Here is an 18,650-nt window from a genome sequence, read left to right on the forward strand (position 1 = left end):
GACAGGTTCCCTTTAAATGAAATATACCCGTGTGAAGCCGGGTCCTTCTGCTAGTATAACTATATTTTCTGATACCCGTACTAGTTAAATGATCATACATACTTTTTGGTTTACATTAATGTCTGCCCATCACAGTGTTTCAGGTCAGTAATTCTACACGATTTACAGATTTGGGACACACTAAAGGCATGTTTATAGGCTTACCTGAAGTCCTCCAGTTCATTTAATCAAACGAGATACTACGAGGCAGGAAGCTGCTCTTGCAAGTGAATGTTCTCAATTGGAGGGGTCTCATCTCCAACCCAACTGATGTCAGAAATGCCTCCCTCCAAAGGGGCTCCTAGACTATAGAGATATACACAAAGACTTGGCACACAAATGTCCATATCTTGTGCGAAGAGTAATTATTATAAGAATGTTTTCCATCCTCAAGACCTTCTTCAGGCACGGATTGCAGCCATCCTGAGACACGAAGATACAGCATGGGTAAAAACACTGCCATGGAAGAGCTGTCTTGGTGGTGTGTACCAGAGTTGCCCTGATGCACACAATGGCTGCTGCAATCAGACTCTGAAGAAGGTCTTGATGACTGAAAACATTCAGTCATCATTGGAGGGGCGGACGGGGAAGCGGCAGATCCTGAATGTATTCCTTTGGAGGTCTTTGCTAATTTGTGGATGTTTTTGCTAATTATGTAGATGTTTAAGTACAACCCTTGAAACACGTATATGATGAGTCCTTCTGGAAAAGGAGTTTGCCACTTTCATTACATGTCGTCACTACTGGACTTGCACAAACTGTACCCTCTGTGCTGAGCACCTGCATAAGACACATTCACCATACCATCCACACGTAGTGGCCTGCTTTGGAGAAACTATTCACCTATACAAGTTTGGTGATTTTTGTGATACGGCAGATGGTCCACTATAGGAAAACCATATTTTCATATGGTATATCTATTTACTTTTAATGACCCTCACTTTTGGAAGTCTTATAACCACCCTAGGCAACCTATATTCTACGAACATTACTAACATTTACTCTTTTGAATGACTGCAGACCCAGCACCATTTACCACATATAGTATTTTTTTAAATGATCTATAGCTCAGAAATGTTTTATCTACACAAGTCCAGACGCACTGCAGCAGGAAGTAAACAATGGTGGGGGACAGAGCATCCTTGGAACCGGATCACCAGGGGATCGTTAAGGTGAACATACTTTTTAACTTCTTATTAAAAAAAATATAAATAAAATTACAAGGGGACTGGACAGTGCGTAAAATGAACAATAAAAGCACTCATTTTGTTGCAGAGCTCTGGTTCAAGTCCTGGGGCTCCCATTCCCACGAGATGTGGTGACAAGACAGCAGCGGTCATGTGCACATATATAGCACGTCACCACTGCCAGCCCGGCGGGGAGGAGAGCTGCAGTGCTGGAACCAAAACACTGTGACAAAGTGTCTTTTTTCCCCACCTTGCACACGCTGTCCAGCCCACCATGCAAAAGGTCTCCAGTGTCCGACAACCCCTTTTAACATTGCATTCACTTTTCAGGTTAACAAATACCACCCTACTGTTTGCTGCACATGCAGACTTATATACAGATTGTGGGTGAGTCACTCACTGTTACACTGGTCACAAGCGTAGATCCTTCCTTCCAGCGCTTCAGTCTCTGTAAACTTGGCCAGCATTTCTGTAAGAGTGCACTCAGTAGTAGTGACTGGAGCAATCCCCTTTTCCAGACAATGGTAACGCTCTGGGAATTCCAGAGACAAGTCCCAGAAAGGTTCCACTGTGTCAGACTTATAACTACAAGTTAAACATGTAACCTGCAAAAGAAGAAAAACATTAAGACCGCCATATCACTGGCATTTTGTGTTTTCTCAAAACAGTTGCCCAAGATGTATTTTTATCAAATCTGCAGGTCAAGATGCTGCATCCAAGGTTTTTAAGGCTACTTTCACACTTGCGTTCGGGGTTCCGCTTGTGAGATCCGTTTGAAGGCTCTCACAAGCGGCCCCGAACGGATCCGTACAGCCCCAATGCATTCTGAGTGGATGCGGATCCGCTCAGAATGCATCAGTTTGTCACCGTTTGGCCTCCGTTCCGCTCAGCAGGCGGACACCCGAACGCAGCTTGCAGCGTTTTGGTGTCCACGTGGCCGTGCGGAGCCAAACGGATCCGTCCAGACTTACAATGCAAGTCAATGGGGACGGATCCGTTTGACGTTGACACAATATGGTGCAATTGCAAACGGATCCGTCCCCCATTGACTTTCTATCTATTAATATACCATCAGATCGGAGTTTTCTCCAATCCGATGGTATATTTTAACTTGAAGCGTCCCCATCACCATGGGAACGCCTCTATGTTAGAATATACCATCGGATTTGAGTTAGATCGTGAAACTCAGATCCGACAGTATATTCGAACACAGAGGCATTCCCATGGTGATGGGGACACTTCAAGTTAGAATATACTAAAAGAACTGTGTACATGACCGCAGGGGGCAGCAGGGGGGGCCGGCCGCACTGGCCACCAATGAGTTAAATACAGGGGGGGAGGGGGCAGTCATGTACACAGTTCTTTTAGTATATTCTAACTTGAAGCGTCCCCATCACCATGGGAACGCCTCTGTGTTAGAATATACTGTCGGATCTGAGTTTTCACGAAGTGAAAAATCAGATCTGAAAAAAACAGTTATGCAGACGGATCCGTTCTGAACGGATGCAAGCGTATGCATTATAGGAGCGGATCCGTCTGTACAGACACCAGACGGATCCGCTCCAAACGCAAGTGTGAAAGTAGCCTAAGTTCTGAGCATTTTCACAAAGGAGTATGTTGGCCATTATTTTAGGACCTAAAGATTTGAACCTGTCATGTGTTTTAGCTTAAAGGGGTTGTCTCACTTCAGCAAATGGCATTTATCATGTAGAGAAAGGTAATACAAGACACTTACTAATGTACTGTTATTACCCATATTGCTTCCTTTGCTGTCTGGTATCATTTTTATTTCACATTATACACTGTTCATTTCCATGGTTACGACCACCGTGCAATCCATCAGCCGTGGTCATGCTTGCACAGTATAGCAAAAACGGTCAGCCTCTCTGGTGGCCGGGACCGTGGGAGCTCACATAGGCTGGTGCTTTTTTTCTATAGTGTGCAAACATGGCCAACTGCTGCTGGATTGCAGGGTTGTCGTAACCATGGAAACAATCAATGTATAATGAATCCAGCCAGCAAAGGAAGAAATATGGCAACAATACATTAGTAAGTGTCTTGTATTAACTTTCTCTACATGATAAATGCCATTTTCTGAAGTGATACAACCCCTTTAAGCTTACAAATACTGATAGAAAATACTTCTGTGAAATTAACTAAAATCTGTAATTTTACAACGTATTACAATCAGAGTAAGTTTTAGTCAAGAAAGTTATTGTGAGATTTTATCATATTACCTGCTTTCAGGAAAATTCACTTTTTAAAGCAGTTTTATGCTGCTAGGTTTTAACAGCTCCAGCACATGCTGATGAGTCCTCATATTTATGAGCTCACCGCTCTCCCCGCCCACATGCCTCTGATTGACAGTTTCCCCCCCATCTGAATCAGCAGCATGTGGGCGGAGAAAGCCAGGGGCTCATGAATATGGGAACTCGTTCTGCATGGGCTGGAGCTGTTCAATACAAGATTCTGGGAAAACAGCTAGGCCAATTAAAGTAACTTACCCAGCATTGTGCTAAGGAGATCTGGCACTAGTTTATATTGCCCTTAGTTAGGACACCATAAAACTGGTGACAGATTCCTTTCAAAACGTGTACAACTCCATTATACAGAACTTGAAATAAGTAGTATGTATGAACTGTACACTAAGTGAACCTCTATTTTTAGGCAGGGTTGTGCATTTATCATATTTTTCAGCTCATAAGACACACCAATAATCAGAAGCAGGAAAAGAATGACTATATATCCCGATACCTCATCAGTATGCTCACTACACCAGCCACAGTGCCTTATGCTGCCAGCCGCAGGTAAAATACCCCTCTCCTGAGTTTATTACTTATAAGGAAAAAAGCTTGCCTGACGAGATCCAGTAGTGTGGGGACAATGAGGGTTTACAGTGAAGAGATACAGTATATACAAAGTGGAGATGATGGTGGACAGTGAGCTGAGGGTACATAGAAGAATGGAGGTGATGGGGAGACAGGCTGGCTGGCTCATCATACAGCATGGAGGGTGTAGCTAGAAGGCTGTGGCTGTTCAGTGAGCAGATAACACAGACTTCATGTACAAATAGCACAGTACCTGCTGCTGCCACATAACTGCACTGCCAGGACCTTTTCACTCATGCTCCCTACTATGGCAGCTGCCACATTTGGACTATCAGACCTAATAGAAGATTTCAGCACAGTTGGCAGGAAACAAAAAGTGTGTCTAATAGTTTCAAAGATACAGTAAGTTTATGCTTGAGACACATGTATTTCTTTGTCTTCATTTTTCAGATTTCTGGTTTCATTTGTGCTAGCTGTGTAAACATGATCCAGAAACTCCTGACCGAGTAGGTGTTAACTGACAATTGAACAGTTTTCCATAATTTTGAGATCTCATTTTGGCTAGGTTCTCACCTGACTGAGCAGCTGTCCATGGAATATGGTGTTTACTACCTTCAGCACCTGTTTGGTAAGCTTCCTTTGGGAGATGGGGATAAGTATCCTGTGCTTGCTGCCTTCAGACTCCAGTTCTTGCTGCACTTTGTCCAGCAGCTCACAAAGGAACTCTTGGGCATCTTGCTGATCGTATCCTCTGAAAGCTGGGATTAGACTCCACACTGAATGCAACATGGCAAAGGGCGAAACCAGCGCCCACTTCCCCGACCACATTACACGGAAGAGGGTGTGCAGTTCATGGCAAAGGGACAGTTGTTTGGTGCTGGGTTCCTTGGCTTGTATTAGCTCTAGGCTTTTTTTAATTGATGACCCCCCACCATTTAATCCAAGGCCCCCAGATGGGTACCCAGAACCAATGTTACCCGTACGGTGCTTGCCATTGGGGCCTTTATTTGTCAATAGTTCTTCTTTTTCACAGGGGTCCAGGGTGAGGAAGCATTCCCTGAACTTCTGCAGGTGGCTCAGCACTTGCAGTATAGAGTTCATATAGCAGGTGTTTCCAAGATTGCGAAGCCCTGTTACTCCAGGAGTCACAGTAGGCTTAATGGAGTACAGCTGGTTAAAGCGTCTTTGAGCTTCCTTCCTGGAAGCAGAACTGCTGGTTGTCATGTCCCTGAATTTACGAGGAATAAGGCTATCCCTGTGCGTATGTGACAGTAGACGGGCACTTTTCCTGGGAGGTGTGTTTGCAAGTTCTTCTAGCAGGCGTCGTTTTACCTCCTGTCTCCTTAACCTAGCCTCTTCTTTTTTCTTCTCAAGTTCTGCTTGCTGTTTCCCTTCTTCCAATTTCAGCTGTCCTCTAGAAGATTTTTCAAACCAAAGTCTTAGTGCCTTTGCCAGCAAAGTTTGGCGTCTGTGACGTAATGCTGTAAGCATCAGTGGCTGCCCTTGTGATGATCTAGGACATACAGACCCTTCAATTGCTGTGGTTTGTGACCTTAAGCTTCTTCGACTTAATGCTTCCTGCTTTTGACTCCGTACAGCAGAAAGGGCACTTCTCAGTAGCTTTAGGTCACCCTCTGGGTTATCATTTAATACATAGTCCTGACACAAGTAGCAAAATACATATAGCTCATGCACCTCCATAACCAAAGGGTGCCTGCTTTCCTCAAAGTGGCGCAAGGCATGCTCTTCAATATACCTCCCACAAGCCACATGTGAACACTTAAGACATGCCCACACTGATTCTCTTGTATCACAGTCCACACAGCGCCACTTCTGTGGATTCAGTATGGAGTGGTCTTGTGCCAAGCGTAAACGTCCAACATGTTTACATCGATCCATGTCTCGCAAAAAGATCCCGCTGAACACTCTATTAAAACAGAGAACAATAAAGATTTATTCAAGAATAGCTCTTAAAAAAGGAGAAAAAAAATACAATTTAATATTTCTATATATTCCATCCCACAATTTTCAAAGGCATGTCGTAGAACTTGAAAGGGTTTTTAGGAATTTGAAGAATTTCAACTGACTACATTCAACGTTTCAGATGGCTAATCCTGTCTTCTAAAGGCAGCATCTATTCACATATAGTGTAGGCTACCAGTGAGAAGAGCTCTGACAGTTTGTTCCCTGGCCCTTATCTCTGCAGTCCTGAGAGCTCATAAACACCCAGTTAAGCTGAATTCTTATCAAAAACCTATCAAATAAGGTTCAGGAGGGAAGTGTTCTAATAATCTTAACAAGGGGCACAAGCTACAATTAGTTGGGCAGGAAGATCAAAACCAATGTCAGGATTGGAACAAACTACCAGCAGATAATGTGTTTGGGAAATAGATAGTAAGTGAATTTAAAAAGATGCCTAGGATACACACGTCTATCCCAAGATAAGTAACTAGATAAGAAGACTAGATGGACTATGAGGTTTTTTTCTGCTGTCAATCTCCTATGTTTCTGTGTGTTTTTGAGCAGTCAGGAAACTAGAAACATGGGGTAAAGAACAGGCCATCAGACGGCTCCGCCAACGGATTACACCAAGAAGGGGGCAGAACAGCTACTATGCTTCCCACTGAGACAACACTTGCTCTACCTCAATATAACTTTTAAATCAAAAGAACACTGTACATATATGGACAATTAGGTTTCAAAAGTTTTATTAATAAGAATGAACAATATATGGACAGTCCCCGTCAGTCTCCCTAGTCTCCCACAAGAATAGAAACACATAGGCATGTTTAACACTGGCACAAGGTGGTAGGGAAACTCCAGTGAGGTAACGCCTGAAACCCAAAACCACACATCAACCTGAGGACAGGAATTGAAAGGAACACAAACCTTGTTCCTCACTCTACAATCCCATTCAACTCAGATTAGCGTCTAGCCCTGTCAGTCAAAGGGGAGGGTGAAGTGTACTGATCACCAAGAGGCGTAGCTGCAGTGGTTTTCCGAGTGCTACTGTCAGTCCCTGGTGCTCAAACTACCTAATTTGCAAAACTATAAAAACTCAGCTATCTCCCCAGCCGTTCTAGCTACAAAAAAAGAAAGAAAGGAGAAAGGTATCGTTTCAATCAACATGATCAATCCTACCAACCAATATGTCGGGTTGATCATTCTGACAGAGGCTCATTAATATTGGACAAAGATAACCCAAGTAAACACAAATTGCTGTTTTTCATGGAGGATTTCATTTATTGAAGTTTATGATTCTACAATAAGAAACTGAGTACAAATAGCATCCATGGGAGAACTGCAAGGCACAAAACACTACTGACTAATCAAAAAACACCCAATGGCTCATCTTGCATTTGCCAAAAAATATCTAAATGACCCTGAATACTTTCGGAATACTACTCTGTGGACTGATGAGTCAAAGGTGGGACTTTCTGAAAGACATGGGTCCCCTTACATTTGGTGTATAAGTAATCATACTAACGATCAAACGTGGTGGTGGTGGTAGTGTGATGGTCTGTGCTGCTTTGCTCATGCAGGACCAGACCGCTTGCCATGACTGATAGTGATAGAGGACAAAATTATGGTTCTAAGTCTTAAAGGACTATTGTCGACCGGTCAGTTCATGACCAAAAGCTCAAGTGCAGTTGGGTTACGCAGCAGATATGCAGCAATGATCCGAAGCACACAAGCAAGTCCATCTCTGAACGGCTCAAAGGCAACAAAATCAAACTGGTTTTCTAATCTCAGACATTGGATATGCCACCAATGTCACATAGGAGGTGGTCCCAGAGGTGGACTCCCAAAGTTAACAACTGCAGCTGCTGCCCATTTCTACAGGAGTTCCGAAAATAACTATTTCCAGAGGTCCCGTAGAGGAGTATGGAGCGGTGGCCAAACTTGTGCGGTGCGGTCTCCATTAGTTTCTTGTGGGATTTCTGAAAATAGCTGAGAGCGCTCACTTGGCAATTTTTTGGAACTCTCATGGGAATGAATGGAGAGTGCGATGCGCTCTTCTTCACTTTTGGGGGCCCATTCTAGGGACAGATGAGGGTCCCAACTTGGGTACCAGCACTTATCTGACATTGGAGGCATATTCTGGTGAAATGCCACCAATGTCAGATGATAAAACCCCTTTAAAGTTTGATTGGTCGAGTCAAAGCCCTGACTTGAATCCAAATGAGATGCTGTGGCAAGTCTTTAAATAACCAATTCATGCTCAAAAACTCTCCAATACAGCCAAATTAAAACAATTCTGGTGGACCCAAATCCTTCCACAGCAGTACAAAAGACTCAAGTTACTGCAAATGTTTGAATGCAGTGGTTACTGCCAAGGGTAGCAAGAGAGGTTATTAGGGCTCATGCACACAGCCGTTGTTTTGGTCCGCATCCGAGCCGCAGTTTGGAGGCTCATGCACACGGCCCCATTCACTTCAATGGGGCCGCAAAAGATGCGGACAGCACTCCGTGTGCTGTCCGCATCCATTGCTCCGTTCCGTGGCCCCGCAAAAAGAAAATAACCTGTCCTATTCTTGCCTGCGCTTTGGACAAGAATAGGCAGTTATATTAAAGGCTGTCCGTGCCGTCTCACAAATGCTTTCAGTCACATCCAGATCGGCGGATCCGGCAGGCAGTTCCGACGACGGAACTTCTTGCCGGAACACACTACCGCAAGTGTGAAAGTAGCCTTAGGCCCCTTTAACACGGGCGAGATTTCCGCGCGGGTGCGATGGGTGAGGTGAACGCATTGCACCCGCACTGAATCCGGACCCATTCATTGGGGCTGTGCACATGAGCCGTGATTTTCACGCATCACTTGTGCGTTGCGTTAAAATCGCAGCATGCTCCTCTTTGTGCGTTTTCCATGCAACACAGGCCCCATAGAAGTGAATGGGGCTGCGTGAAAATCGCAATCATCCGCAAGCAAGTGCAGATGCGGTGCGATTTTCACGCACAGTTGCTAGGAGACTGGGTGGGGACCCTATCATTATTATTTTCCCTTATAACATAGGGGGGGGGGGTGCACTGCGCCACCAATGTTTATTATACTGGGGTGTTGGGGGGGGGGGGGGAGGCGCACTGCGCCACCAATGTTTATTATACTGGGGTGTTGGGGGGCACTGCACCACCAATGAAGATAACTGACCTGTTAATACAAATACAGGAGGCGGGTGCCGGAATCAAATAGCCGATACCCGACCTCTATGACAGGGAGCTGCGATCCGCTGCAGTTAACCCCTCAGGTACCGCACCTGAAGGGTTAACTGCCACTGATCGCAGCTCCCTGTCATAGAGGTCGGGGGTCGGCTATTTGATTCCGGCACCCGCCTCCTGTATTTGTATTAACAGGTCAGTTATCTTCATTGGTGGCGCAGTGGCCACAGCCCCTCCCCTCCTCCTCCCGTCTCTCTTCTTACTGGCAGCGGCGGCGGCAGCACAGGGGGGAGTGAGAGACTCCTCCACTGCGCTGCTGAGAAGAACATCGGCGGCTGGGAAGAGAACTATCATCTCCTGTGGCCGCCGCTGTATTCAACTGCAGAGCTGCAGCGGCGGGTCTAGTCGCAAATGGCGACAAGACTAAAAAGTCTTGTCGCCATTTGTAAATTCTAAGTCGCATTGGCGACCATTTTGGTCGCCATCTGGAGCCCTGAGTTGGAGACAGATTTGCCGTGGTGTTGGACCATATCTGGCAGATGCAGTAAATGAAAGCTAATGTTATCTCACATAATATTTTGACATAAAGGGTATGTGTGACATCAATTTAAGGTGGGCTTGGGATCCTACAACTAGGAAAGCATTTAACGGAGGTTCAGTAACTTCAAGACGGTGATACTGTTAAATATTGTGGCAGGGCATTGGAACCAGGATGCCTCAGCGCCACAGCCTGCGCCTGGATGCAGGCAATAAAGACCGTAAGAGGCTGGCAGGGAGCGGTGAGGCATTTGATATTTTTGTCACTATGAGGGATACTACTGGAGAACTACAGGGGTCAAGGGCATTATAACTACTGTTGACACTACAGGGGTCATGGTAACTAAATTCAATTCAGTAAGTGGCATTTATCATGTAGAGAAAGTTAATACACAGCACTTACTAATGTACTGTTATTATCCATACTTCTTACTTTGCTGGATTGATTCATTTTTCCATCGCATTATACACTGCTCGTTTCAATGGTTATGACCACCCTGCAATCCATCAGTGGTGGTCGTGCTTGCACACTATAGGAAAAAGCACCAGCCTATGTGAGCTCCTGCAGTCTTGGACACCAGAGAGGCCGGCACTTTTTCCTAGAGTGTGCAAGCACGGCCACCACTGATGGATTGCAGGGTGGTCGTAACCATGGAAACAAGCAGTGTATAATGTGATGGAAAAATGAATCCAGCCAGCAAAGGAAGCAATATGGACAAACAACAATGCATTAATAAGGGCCTTGTATTGACTTTGTCTACATAATACATGCCACGTGCTGAAGTGACACAACCCCTTTAACCAGCTTCCGACCGCCTAACGCAGGGATGCGTCCTGCGGGCGGCCGGGTTATTCCTCGTTGACGCATCGGCGAGTCATCTCGCGAGACTTCCTGTGAACGCGCGCACACAGGATCGCAAGGTAAACGAGCTGATCTACAGCCTGCCAGCGGCGATCATTCGCTGGCAGGCTGTAGATCCGATTTTTTTAACCCCAGAAAGGTATATTAGACGCTGTTTTGTTAACAGCGTCTGATATACCTGCTACCTGGTGGTCCCTTTTGCTTGGATCGACAACCAGAGGACACAGGCAGCTCTGTAAGTAGCACCAAGCACCACACTACACCCCCCCCTGTCACTTATTAACCCCTGATCACCCCATATAGACTCCCTGATCACCCCCCTGTAAGGCTCCATTCAGACGTCCGTATGTGTTTTGCGGATCCGCAAAACACTGACACCGGCAATGTGCTTTCCGCATTTTGCGGATCCGCCTATTGCCAGAACTATATAGAAAATGCCTTTTCTTGTCCGCAAAGAATAGGACATGTTCTATATTTTGGCGGAACGGAAGTGCGGACCCGGAAGTGCAGATCCGTAATTCCGGATCCGAGCGGGACAAAGTCTGTCCCCATAGAAATTAATAGGTCCGCAATTCCGTTCCGCAAAATGCAGAACAGAATTGCGGACGTGTGAATGGGGCCTAAGGGTCTCTTATCACCGCCAGTTAGTTAGCCACTTGTTAGGTAGTTAGCGCCCACCACCCCGCCATGAACTCGCCATGCCCCTCACGGAATACCTTGGGGTGTCTTCTTTCCAAAATGGGGTCACTTGTGGGGTATTTATACTGCCCTGGCATTTTAGGGGCCCTAAAGCGTGAAAAGTCGTTTGGAATCCAAATGCGTAAAAAATGCCCTGTGAAATCCTAAAGATACTCATTGGAATTTGGGCCCCTTTGTGCACCTAGGCTGCAAAAAAGTGTCACACATGTGGTATCGACGTACTCAGGAGAAGTAGGGCAATGTGTTTTGGGGTGTATTTTTACATATACCCATGCTGGGTGAGAGAAATATCTCTGTAAAATGACAACTTTGTATGAAAAAAAAGGGAAAAGTTGTCATTTTACAGAGATATTCCTCTCACCCAGCATGGATATATGTAAAAATACACCCCAAAACACATTGCCCTACTTCTCCCGAGTACGGCGATACCACATGTGTGACACTTTTTTGCAGCATTTGGATTCCAAACTACTTCTCACCCTTTAGGTCCCCTAAAATGCCAGGGCAGTATAAATACCCCACAAGTGACCCCATTTTGGAAAGAAGACACCCCAAGGTATTTCGTGAGGGGCATGGCGAGTTGATGTAAAATTTTATTTTTTGTCACAAGTTAGTGGAATATGAGACTTTGTAAGAAGGAAAAAAAATAATAATAATCATTTTCCGCTAACTTGTGACAAAAAATAAAAACTTCCATTAACTCACTATGCCCATCAGTGAATACCTTAGGGTGTCTACTTTCCGAAATGGGGTCATTTGTGGGGTGTTTCTACTGTCTGGGCATTGTAGAACCTCAGGAAACATGACAGGTGCTCAGAAAATCAAAGTGCGTAAATTATATAGAAATGTAAAATTTTTCAAATAAAACTACAACAGAAAGTGAAAAATGTCATTTGTTCGCAAAAATTTCGGTCAATTTTGATTAATATCAAAAAAAGTTAAAAATGTCAGCAGCAATGAAATACCACCAAATGAAAGCTCTATTAGTGAGAAGAAAAGGAGGTAAAATTCATTTGGGTGGTAAGTTGTATGACCGAGCAATAAACCGTGAAAGTAGTGTAGTGCAGAATTGTAAAAAGTGGTCTGTTCATTAAGGGGGTTTAAACCCTTAAGGACTCAGCCCTATTTCACCTTAATGACTTGGCCATTTTTTGCAAATCTGACCAGTGTCACTTTAAGTGCTGATAACTTTAAAACGCTTTGACTTACCCAGGCCATTCTGAGATTGTTTTTTCGTCACACATTGTACTTCATGACACTGCTAAAATTGGGTCAAAAAAGTAAATTTTTTTGCATAAAAAAAATACCAAATTTACCCAAAATGTTGAAAAATTAGCAAATTTCAAAGTTTCAGTTTCTCTACTTCTGTAATACATAGTAATACCCCCAAAAATTGTAATGACTTATCATTCCCAAAATGATACAAACATGAAGTAGACATATGGGAAATGTAATTTTATTTTTTGGGGATGTTACATAGCTTTGAAGTTTAGAAGCAAATTTTAAAAAATTTCAAATCCCACTTTTTATGGACCAGTTCAGGTTTGAAGTCACTTTGTAAGGCTTACATAATAGAAACCATCCAAAAATGACCCCAATCTAGAAACTACACCCCTCAAGGTATTCAAAACTGTTTTTACAAACTTTGTTAACCCTTTAGGTCTTCCACAAGACTTCATGGCAAATGGACATAAAATGTAAGAATTCCGATTTTTTCCTGGAAAAAAACAAGGTTTAACTGCCAAACAAAACTCAATATGGGTTGCCCTGATTCTGTAGTTTGCAGAAACACCCCATATGTGGTCGTAAACTACTATTTGGCTAAACGGCAGGACATAGAAGAAGGGGAACGCCATATGGTTTTTGGAAGGCAGATTTTGCTGGACTGGTTTATTTACACCATGGGGGTTGGGTTACATGTTACTTTTATAGAGAAGATTTTTACGTACGCGGCGATGCCCAATATGTATGGCTCTCAGAATTTGGAGACACTAAGCAGGCATCCTCAAACTGCGGCCCTCCAGATGTTGTAAAACTACAATTCCCACCATGCCCTGCTGATGGCTGTAGGTTGTCTGGGCATGCTGGGAGTTATAGTTTTACAACATCTGGAGGGCCGCAATTTGAGGATGCCTGCACTAAAACTAATTTTTTTGGGGGGAAAAAATTGTTTCCGTGTCTCCAAAGTCTGAGAGCCATAGTTTTTTATGTTCTCTAGGGGACTGTTGGGGATTATAAAAATGTTGTACTCCATGGAAGTGTGATACTCCCTGAAGCAATCAATGACGCAGAGGCCCGGATGATCGGGGCACGTGTCGCACTGAGTGGTGGTGTCCTTCCATATCCCCCTCCTGCGATACACTCTTCACTTTTTTTGGGTTCGTCCCTTCTTTCCAGTATGGGGGACCACACCTGGAAAATGTTGGCCAGGGACAATCCGGGCGCCTCCAATTCCCGGTCCAAAAAGATCAGGTCCTTGAGGACTGTCTCATAGAATTGGAGGAATGTCCCTGTGCTGCCAGCGCTTCGGGATAGTACAAAAGAGTTGTACATGGCAACCTGCACCAAGTAGACCGCAACTTTTTTGTACCATGCCCGGGTTTTGCGCATGGCATTATATGGCTTGAGGACTTGATCAGAGAGATCAACTCCTCCTATATACTGATTGTAGTCGACGATACAATCGGGCTTGAGGACCATTGCCGCGGTACCTCGCACAGAGACGGGGGTGGTGCTGTTACCGTGGATTGTGGACAGCATAAAGACATCCCTCTTGTCCTTATACCTGACCAGCAACAGGTTTCCACTGGTAAGGGCACGGGTCTCACCCCTGGGGATAGGTACCTAGAGGGGGTAGGCAGGGAGGCCGCGTTGATTTTTCTGCACGGTCCCACAAGCGAACGTGGATCTGGCGGCAAGGGACCTGAACAAGAAAATGCTAGTATAAAAGTTATCCACGTAAAAGGTGGTAACCCTTATCCAGCAGTGGGTACATAAGGTCCCACACGAGTTTCCCGCTAACACCCAGAGTGGGGGGGACATTCTGGGGGTTGAATACGGGAATCTCGCCCCTCGTACACACGAAATTTGTAAGTGTACCCTGAGGTACTCTCACAAATTTTGTATAGCTTCACGCCATACCTCGCCCGCTTAGTGGGAATGTATTGGCGGAAACTGAGTCTCCCCTTGAACGCAACGAGAGACTCATCAACCGCGACCTCCCTTCCAGGTACGTAGGTCTGCTCAAATTTGGACCCGAAGTGATCGATGACCGGGCGTATCTTATACAGACGGTCATGGGCAGGATCACCTCGGGGGGACATGCTGCATTATCGGAATAATGCAAACATTTCCGGATGGCCTCAAACCGGGGACGTGTCATGGCCATACTGTGGAGTGGGGTCTGGTAGAGGACGTCCCCACTCAAGTATTGCCTGACACTGGGTTTTTGCACTAGACCCATGTGCAGCACAAGGCCCCAAAATGTCCTCATCTCGGCTGCACTGACCGGCGTCCAGCCACCGGGTCTAGCCAAAAATGAGCCCGGGTGCTGAGCAACAAACTGTTGGGCGTACAGGTTCGTCTGCTCCACCATCAGATTCACAAATGGGCTACTGAAAAAAGTCCATTTCAGTAAACCCCACTGTGGGAATCTGGATTCCTGGATTGCCAACAAAATCTGGAATCTCGGGCTGAAAATCCACTGGGGGACACCAGCTAAGTTCACCGGCAGGGGGCTCCGGTGGGCTTATTTGGTGGGCCGGGAAACCAGTATGAGCCCCAGGGCCGCTCGTACTAGGGTGGGCCACAGGATCCCTAGCATGTGGGGCCCCTGGCTCCGCCTGGCGGCGTCTCCGCCACCTTGGGGGCTTATCGTCATCAGATGATGAGGAGGATGCGGATGTCAAAAGGAACGTGGGGTCATCCTCATCCTCACTAGGGCTCTCGGAGTCGGAGGCAATCTGGGCGTATGCCTCCTCCAAGAGAACATCCGGCGGGCCATGGGTATGTGTGTGCGTGTGTATGTTCGTGTGTGTAAACCTTTATTGTATGTGCGTGTGGGGGCACGGGTGTACGCGTACTAAAAAGTAAGGGCTCTTTCACACCTGCGTTCTTGTCTTCCGGCATAGAGTTCCGTCGTCGGGGCTCTATGCCGGAAGAATCAGGATTATCCTAATGCATTCTGAATGGAGAGTAATCCGTTCAGGATGCATCAGGATGTCTTCAGTTCCGGTACGGAACGTTTGTTGGCCGGAGAAAATACCGCAGCATGCTGCGCTTTTTGCTCCGGCCAAAAATCCGGAACACTTGCCGCAAGGCCGGATCCGGAATTAATGCCCATTGGAAGGCATTGATCCGGATCCGGCCTTAAGCTAAACGTCGTTTCGGCGCATTGCCGGAGCCGACATTTAGCTTTTTCAGAGTGGTTACCATGGCTGCCGGGACGCTAAAGTCCTGACAGCCATGGTAAGTGTAGTGGGGAGCGGGGGAGCAGTGTACTTACCGTCCGTGCGGCTCCCCGGGCGCTCCAGAGTGACGTCAGGGCGCCCCAAGCGCATGGATCACGTGATCGCATGGATCACGTCATCCATGCGCATGGGGCGCTCTGACGTCATTCTTGAGCGCCCCGGGAGCCGCACGGACTGTAAGTATACCGCTCCCCCGCTCCCCACTACTACTATGGCAACCAGGACCTTAATAGCGTCCTGGGTGCCATAGTAACACTGAAAGCATTTGGAAGACGGTTCCGTCTTCAAATGCTTTCAGTACACTTGCGTTTTTCCGGATCCGGCAGGCACCTCCGGCAACGGAAGTGCATGCCGGATCCCAACAACGCAAGTGTGAAAGAGGCCTAAAAAAGAAAAAAAAAATGGAGAAGTGTTAGGAAAAAAATAAATAATAAGTTCTAACTTGCTGATCAGCGGTACAACTGGTGGTGGGGGGGCAAGTGGCAGGGGGGTCTAGGGTCTGAAAGCTGAAACAAAAAAAAGTTTAGACTAAAAGTGCTTTTTTTTTTTCCTAACTAACTTTTCCCTTCTATCCCTGCCTAACGGTGCCTCTCCCTCACTGACCCTAACCTACCTGCAGGACGATGGGTGCAGGAGGGTGATGGATGCCGATTAGGGGGAACTCAGGAGCTGCAGAACAGGAAGAGGAGGGGAGAGAGGAGAGCAGGAAGTTTGAATCTCGAGCCTCTCTCCCCTGCACCAATCAGCACCCTGGACAGCAGCATTCAGCACCAGGGCCAGCACCGCCTCTCCAAATCTTCGTACTGCAATTGGTGGCGTGTAATCACGCCACCGATCGCAGTCTTTCTCCGGTTTATCGGGTCACCGGAGACCCGAATGGACCGGAAACGCAGCAAACCGCAGGTCTGAATTGACCTGCGGTTTTCTGCGATCGCCGATACGGGGGGGAGGAGGTCACATGACCCCCCCTGGCGTTTTGACAGTATGCCGGCTGAATGATTTCAGCCGGCATCCTGCTCTGATTAACCCCCGCGGCGCCGCAATTGTGATTTACCGGTATGCCCTGAGTCCTTAAGGATTCGGGAAATAGGGCGTACCGGTACGCCCTAAGTCCTTAAGGGGTTAAGCTAGGGGAGCTGAGGTGGTTAAAAGGTCATTTTAACTAATGCTCACCACAGGGAGATATTTTAATGCTGCAATGTTTAAAAAAATAAAATAAAAAAGTTTCATTATTTTTAGCAGTTAACAAAATGCAAAGTGAAAGAACAAAAGAGAAAACTGAAATCAATATTTGGCATGTCCACCCTTTGCCTTCAAAACAGCATTAATTCTTCTAGGCACACCTGTACACAGTTTTTGTAGGAAATCGGCAGGGAGAACTAACTACAGATCTTCTGTGGACGCAGGCTGTCTCAAATGATTCTGTCGCTTCATGTAATCGCAGAAAGACTCAATGGAGGTTGAGATCAGGGCTATGCAGGTTATCAGGCTATCACTTCCAGGGCTCCTTGTTTGTATTTACCGTATTTTTTGCCCTATAAGACGCACCTAGGTTTTTGGGGAGGAAAATAAGAGAAAACAACATTGCTTACCGGTAATTGTTTTTCTCGATACCCTAAAAGCTTTTTAGTTGTTTTTTTTTTTTTTTTTTTATATTAGGGAAGAGAAAATTTTGGGGGTGCCGTCATGGGTATCGAGAAAAACAATTACCGGTAAGCAATGTTGTTTTCCCCTCACCCATGACGGCACCCCATGCGAGATAGACTATTAAAGAGAAACTAGGGGGGGACAACCGCCTGAAGCACCTTCCTACCAAAGGCGGCATCCGCGTGAAGTTGGAGCCTGTAATGTTTTAAAAAGGTATGTTGAGAGCTCCAAGTTGCTGCTCTACAAATCTGGGCCAGGGAGGCATCCGCCTTTTCGGCCCAGGACGTAGCTACCGCTCGGGTGGAGTGGGCTCCAAACCCTGAAGGGGGCGAGAGACCCTGCGCTAAATAGGCTTCGGAAATGGCCCTTTTAACCCATCTAGCAATAACCGCCGTGGACACTTTCCGCCCCTTATTTCTACCCCAAAACTGAATAAGGAGGTTTTCTTCCAACCTCCAGGCCGAGGTAGACTCTAAATAAGCAAGCAGACATCATTTGACGTCCAGGCAATGATACTCCCTTTCTAAACTATTAAAAGGATTAGGGCAAAAAGATGGAAGGACAACATCCTGACTTCTATGGAAGTCCGAAACCACCTTTGGCTGGAAGGACGGGAGAGGCCTAATAATAACTTTGTCGTCCAAGACCTGGGTATAAGGAGGAAAAGCAGAGAAAGCCTGAATCTCTGAGATCCTCCTAGCTGAAGTAATGGCCAGTAAAAAGGACATCTTGAAAGAGAGCATATCTATAGGTATGTCTGACAAGGGCTCAAAAGGTTTCTGTGACAGGGCCGTCAAGACCGTGTTTAGGTCCCAAGGAGGGGACAAGGGTCTTATCGAAGGGCGGATCCTGGAGGCTGCTGACAGAAACCTTTTAACCCAAGGATGCAGGGCCAGCTGGGAATCGAAGAAGTAACTCAAGGCTGCCACATGTACTCTTAGGGTGGAAGCCCTAAGCCCCTTATCCAAGCCAGCTTGTAAAAAAATCTAGGACCCTAGAGACATTTGGAGGAGAGAAGGGGTCAGGATTGATCCCTAAAAAGGAGGAAAAGACTTCCCAGATTTTATTATATTTTCTGGCCGTGGTGGCTTTCCTACTTCCCAAAATGGTGGAAACTACAGATTGGGACAGACCCCGACCTAACCAAATCTCCCTCTCAGCCTCCATGCTGCCAGATGCAAAATTCCTGGATTGGGATGCAGGATCGGGCCTTGATACAATAGAT

At 46.1% G+C, this 18,650-nt stretch overlaps 1 protein-coding gene across 1 annotated transcript in view; it reads right to left on the reverse strand.

The window, feature by feature from the left end:
• The window catches only part of USP49 (ubiquitin specific peptidase 49), a 112,027-nt gene that overhangs the window by 49,686 nt on the left and 43,691 nt on the right, over positions 1-18,650 (reverse strand). The window contains exons 2-3 of the mRNA XM_040424112.1: positions 4,628-5,981; positions 1,627-1,831 (exon numbers count right to left, since the gene is read on the reverse strand). Coding sequence (XP_040280046.1) covers positions 1,627-1,831; positions 4,628-5,953 — 1,531 coding nt within the window. The 5' untranslated portion in view covers positions 5,954-5,981. The remainder of the gene's footprint in view (positions 1-1,626; positions 1,832-4,627; positions 5,982-18,650) is intronic.

This window comes from Bufo bufo, chromosome 3 (assembly GCF_905171765.1).
Source record: "Bufo bufo chromosome 3, aBufBuf1.1, whole genome shotgun sequence".
NCBI classification, from domain to species: Eukaryota; Metazoa; Chordata; class Amphibia; order Anura; family Bufonidae; genus Bufo; species Bufo bufo.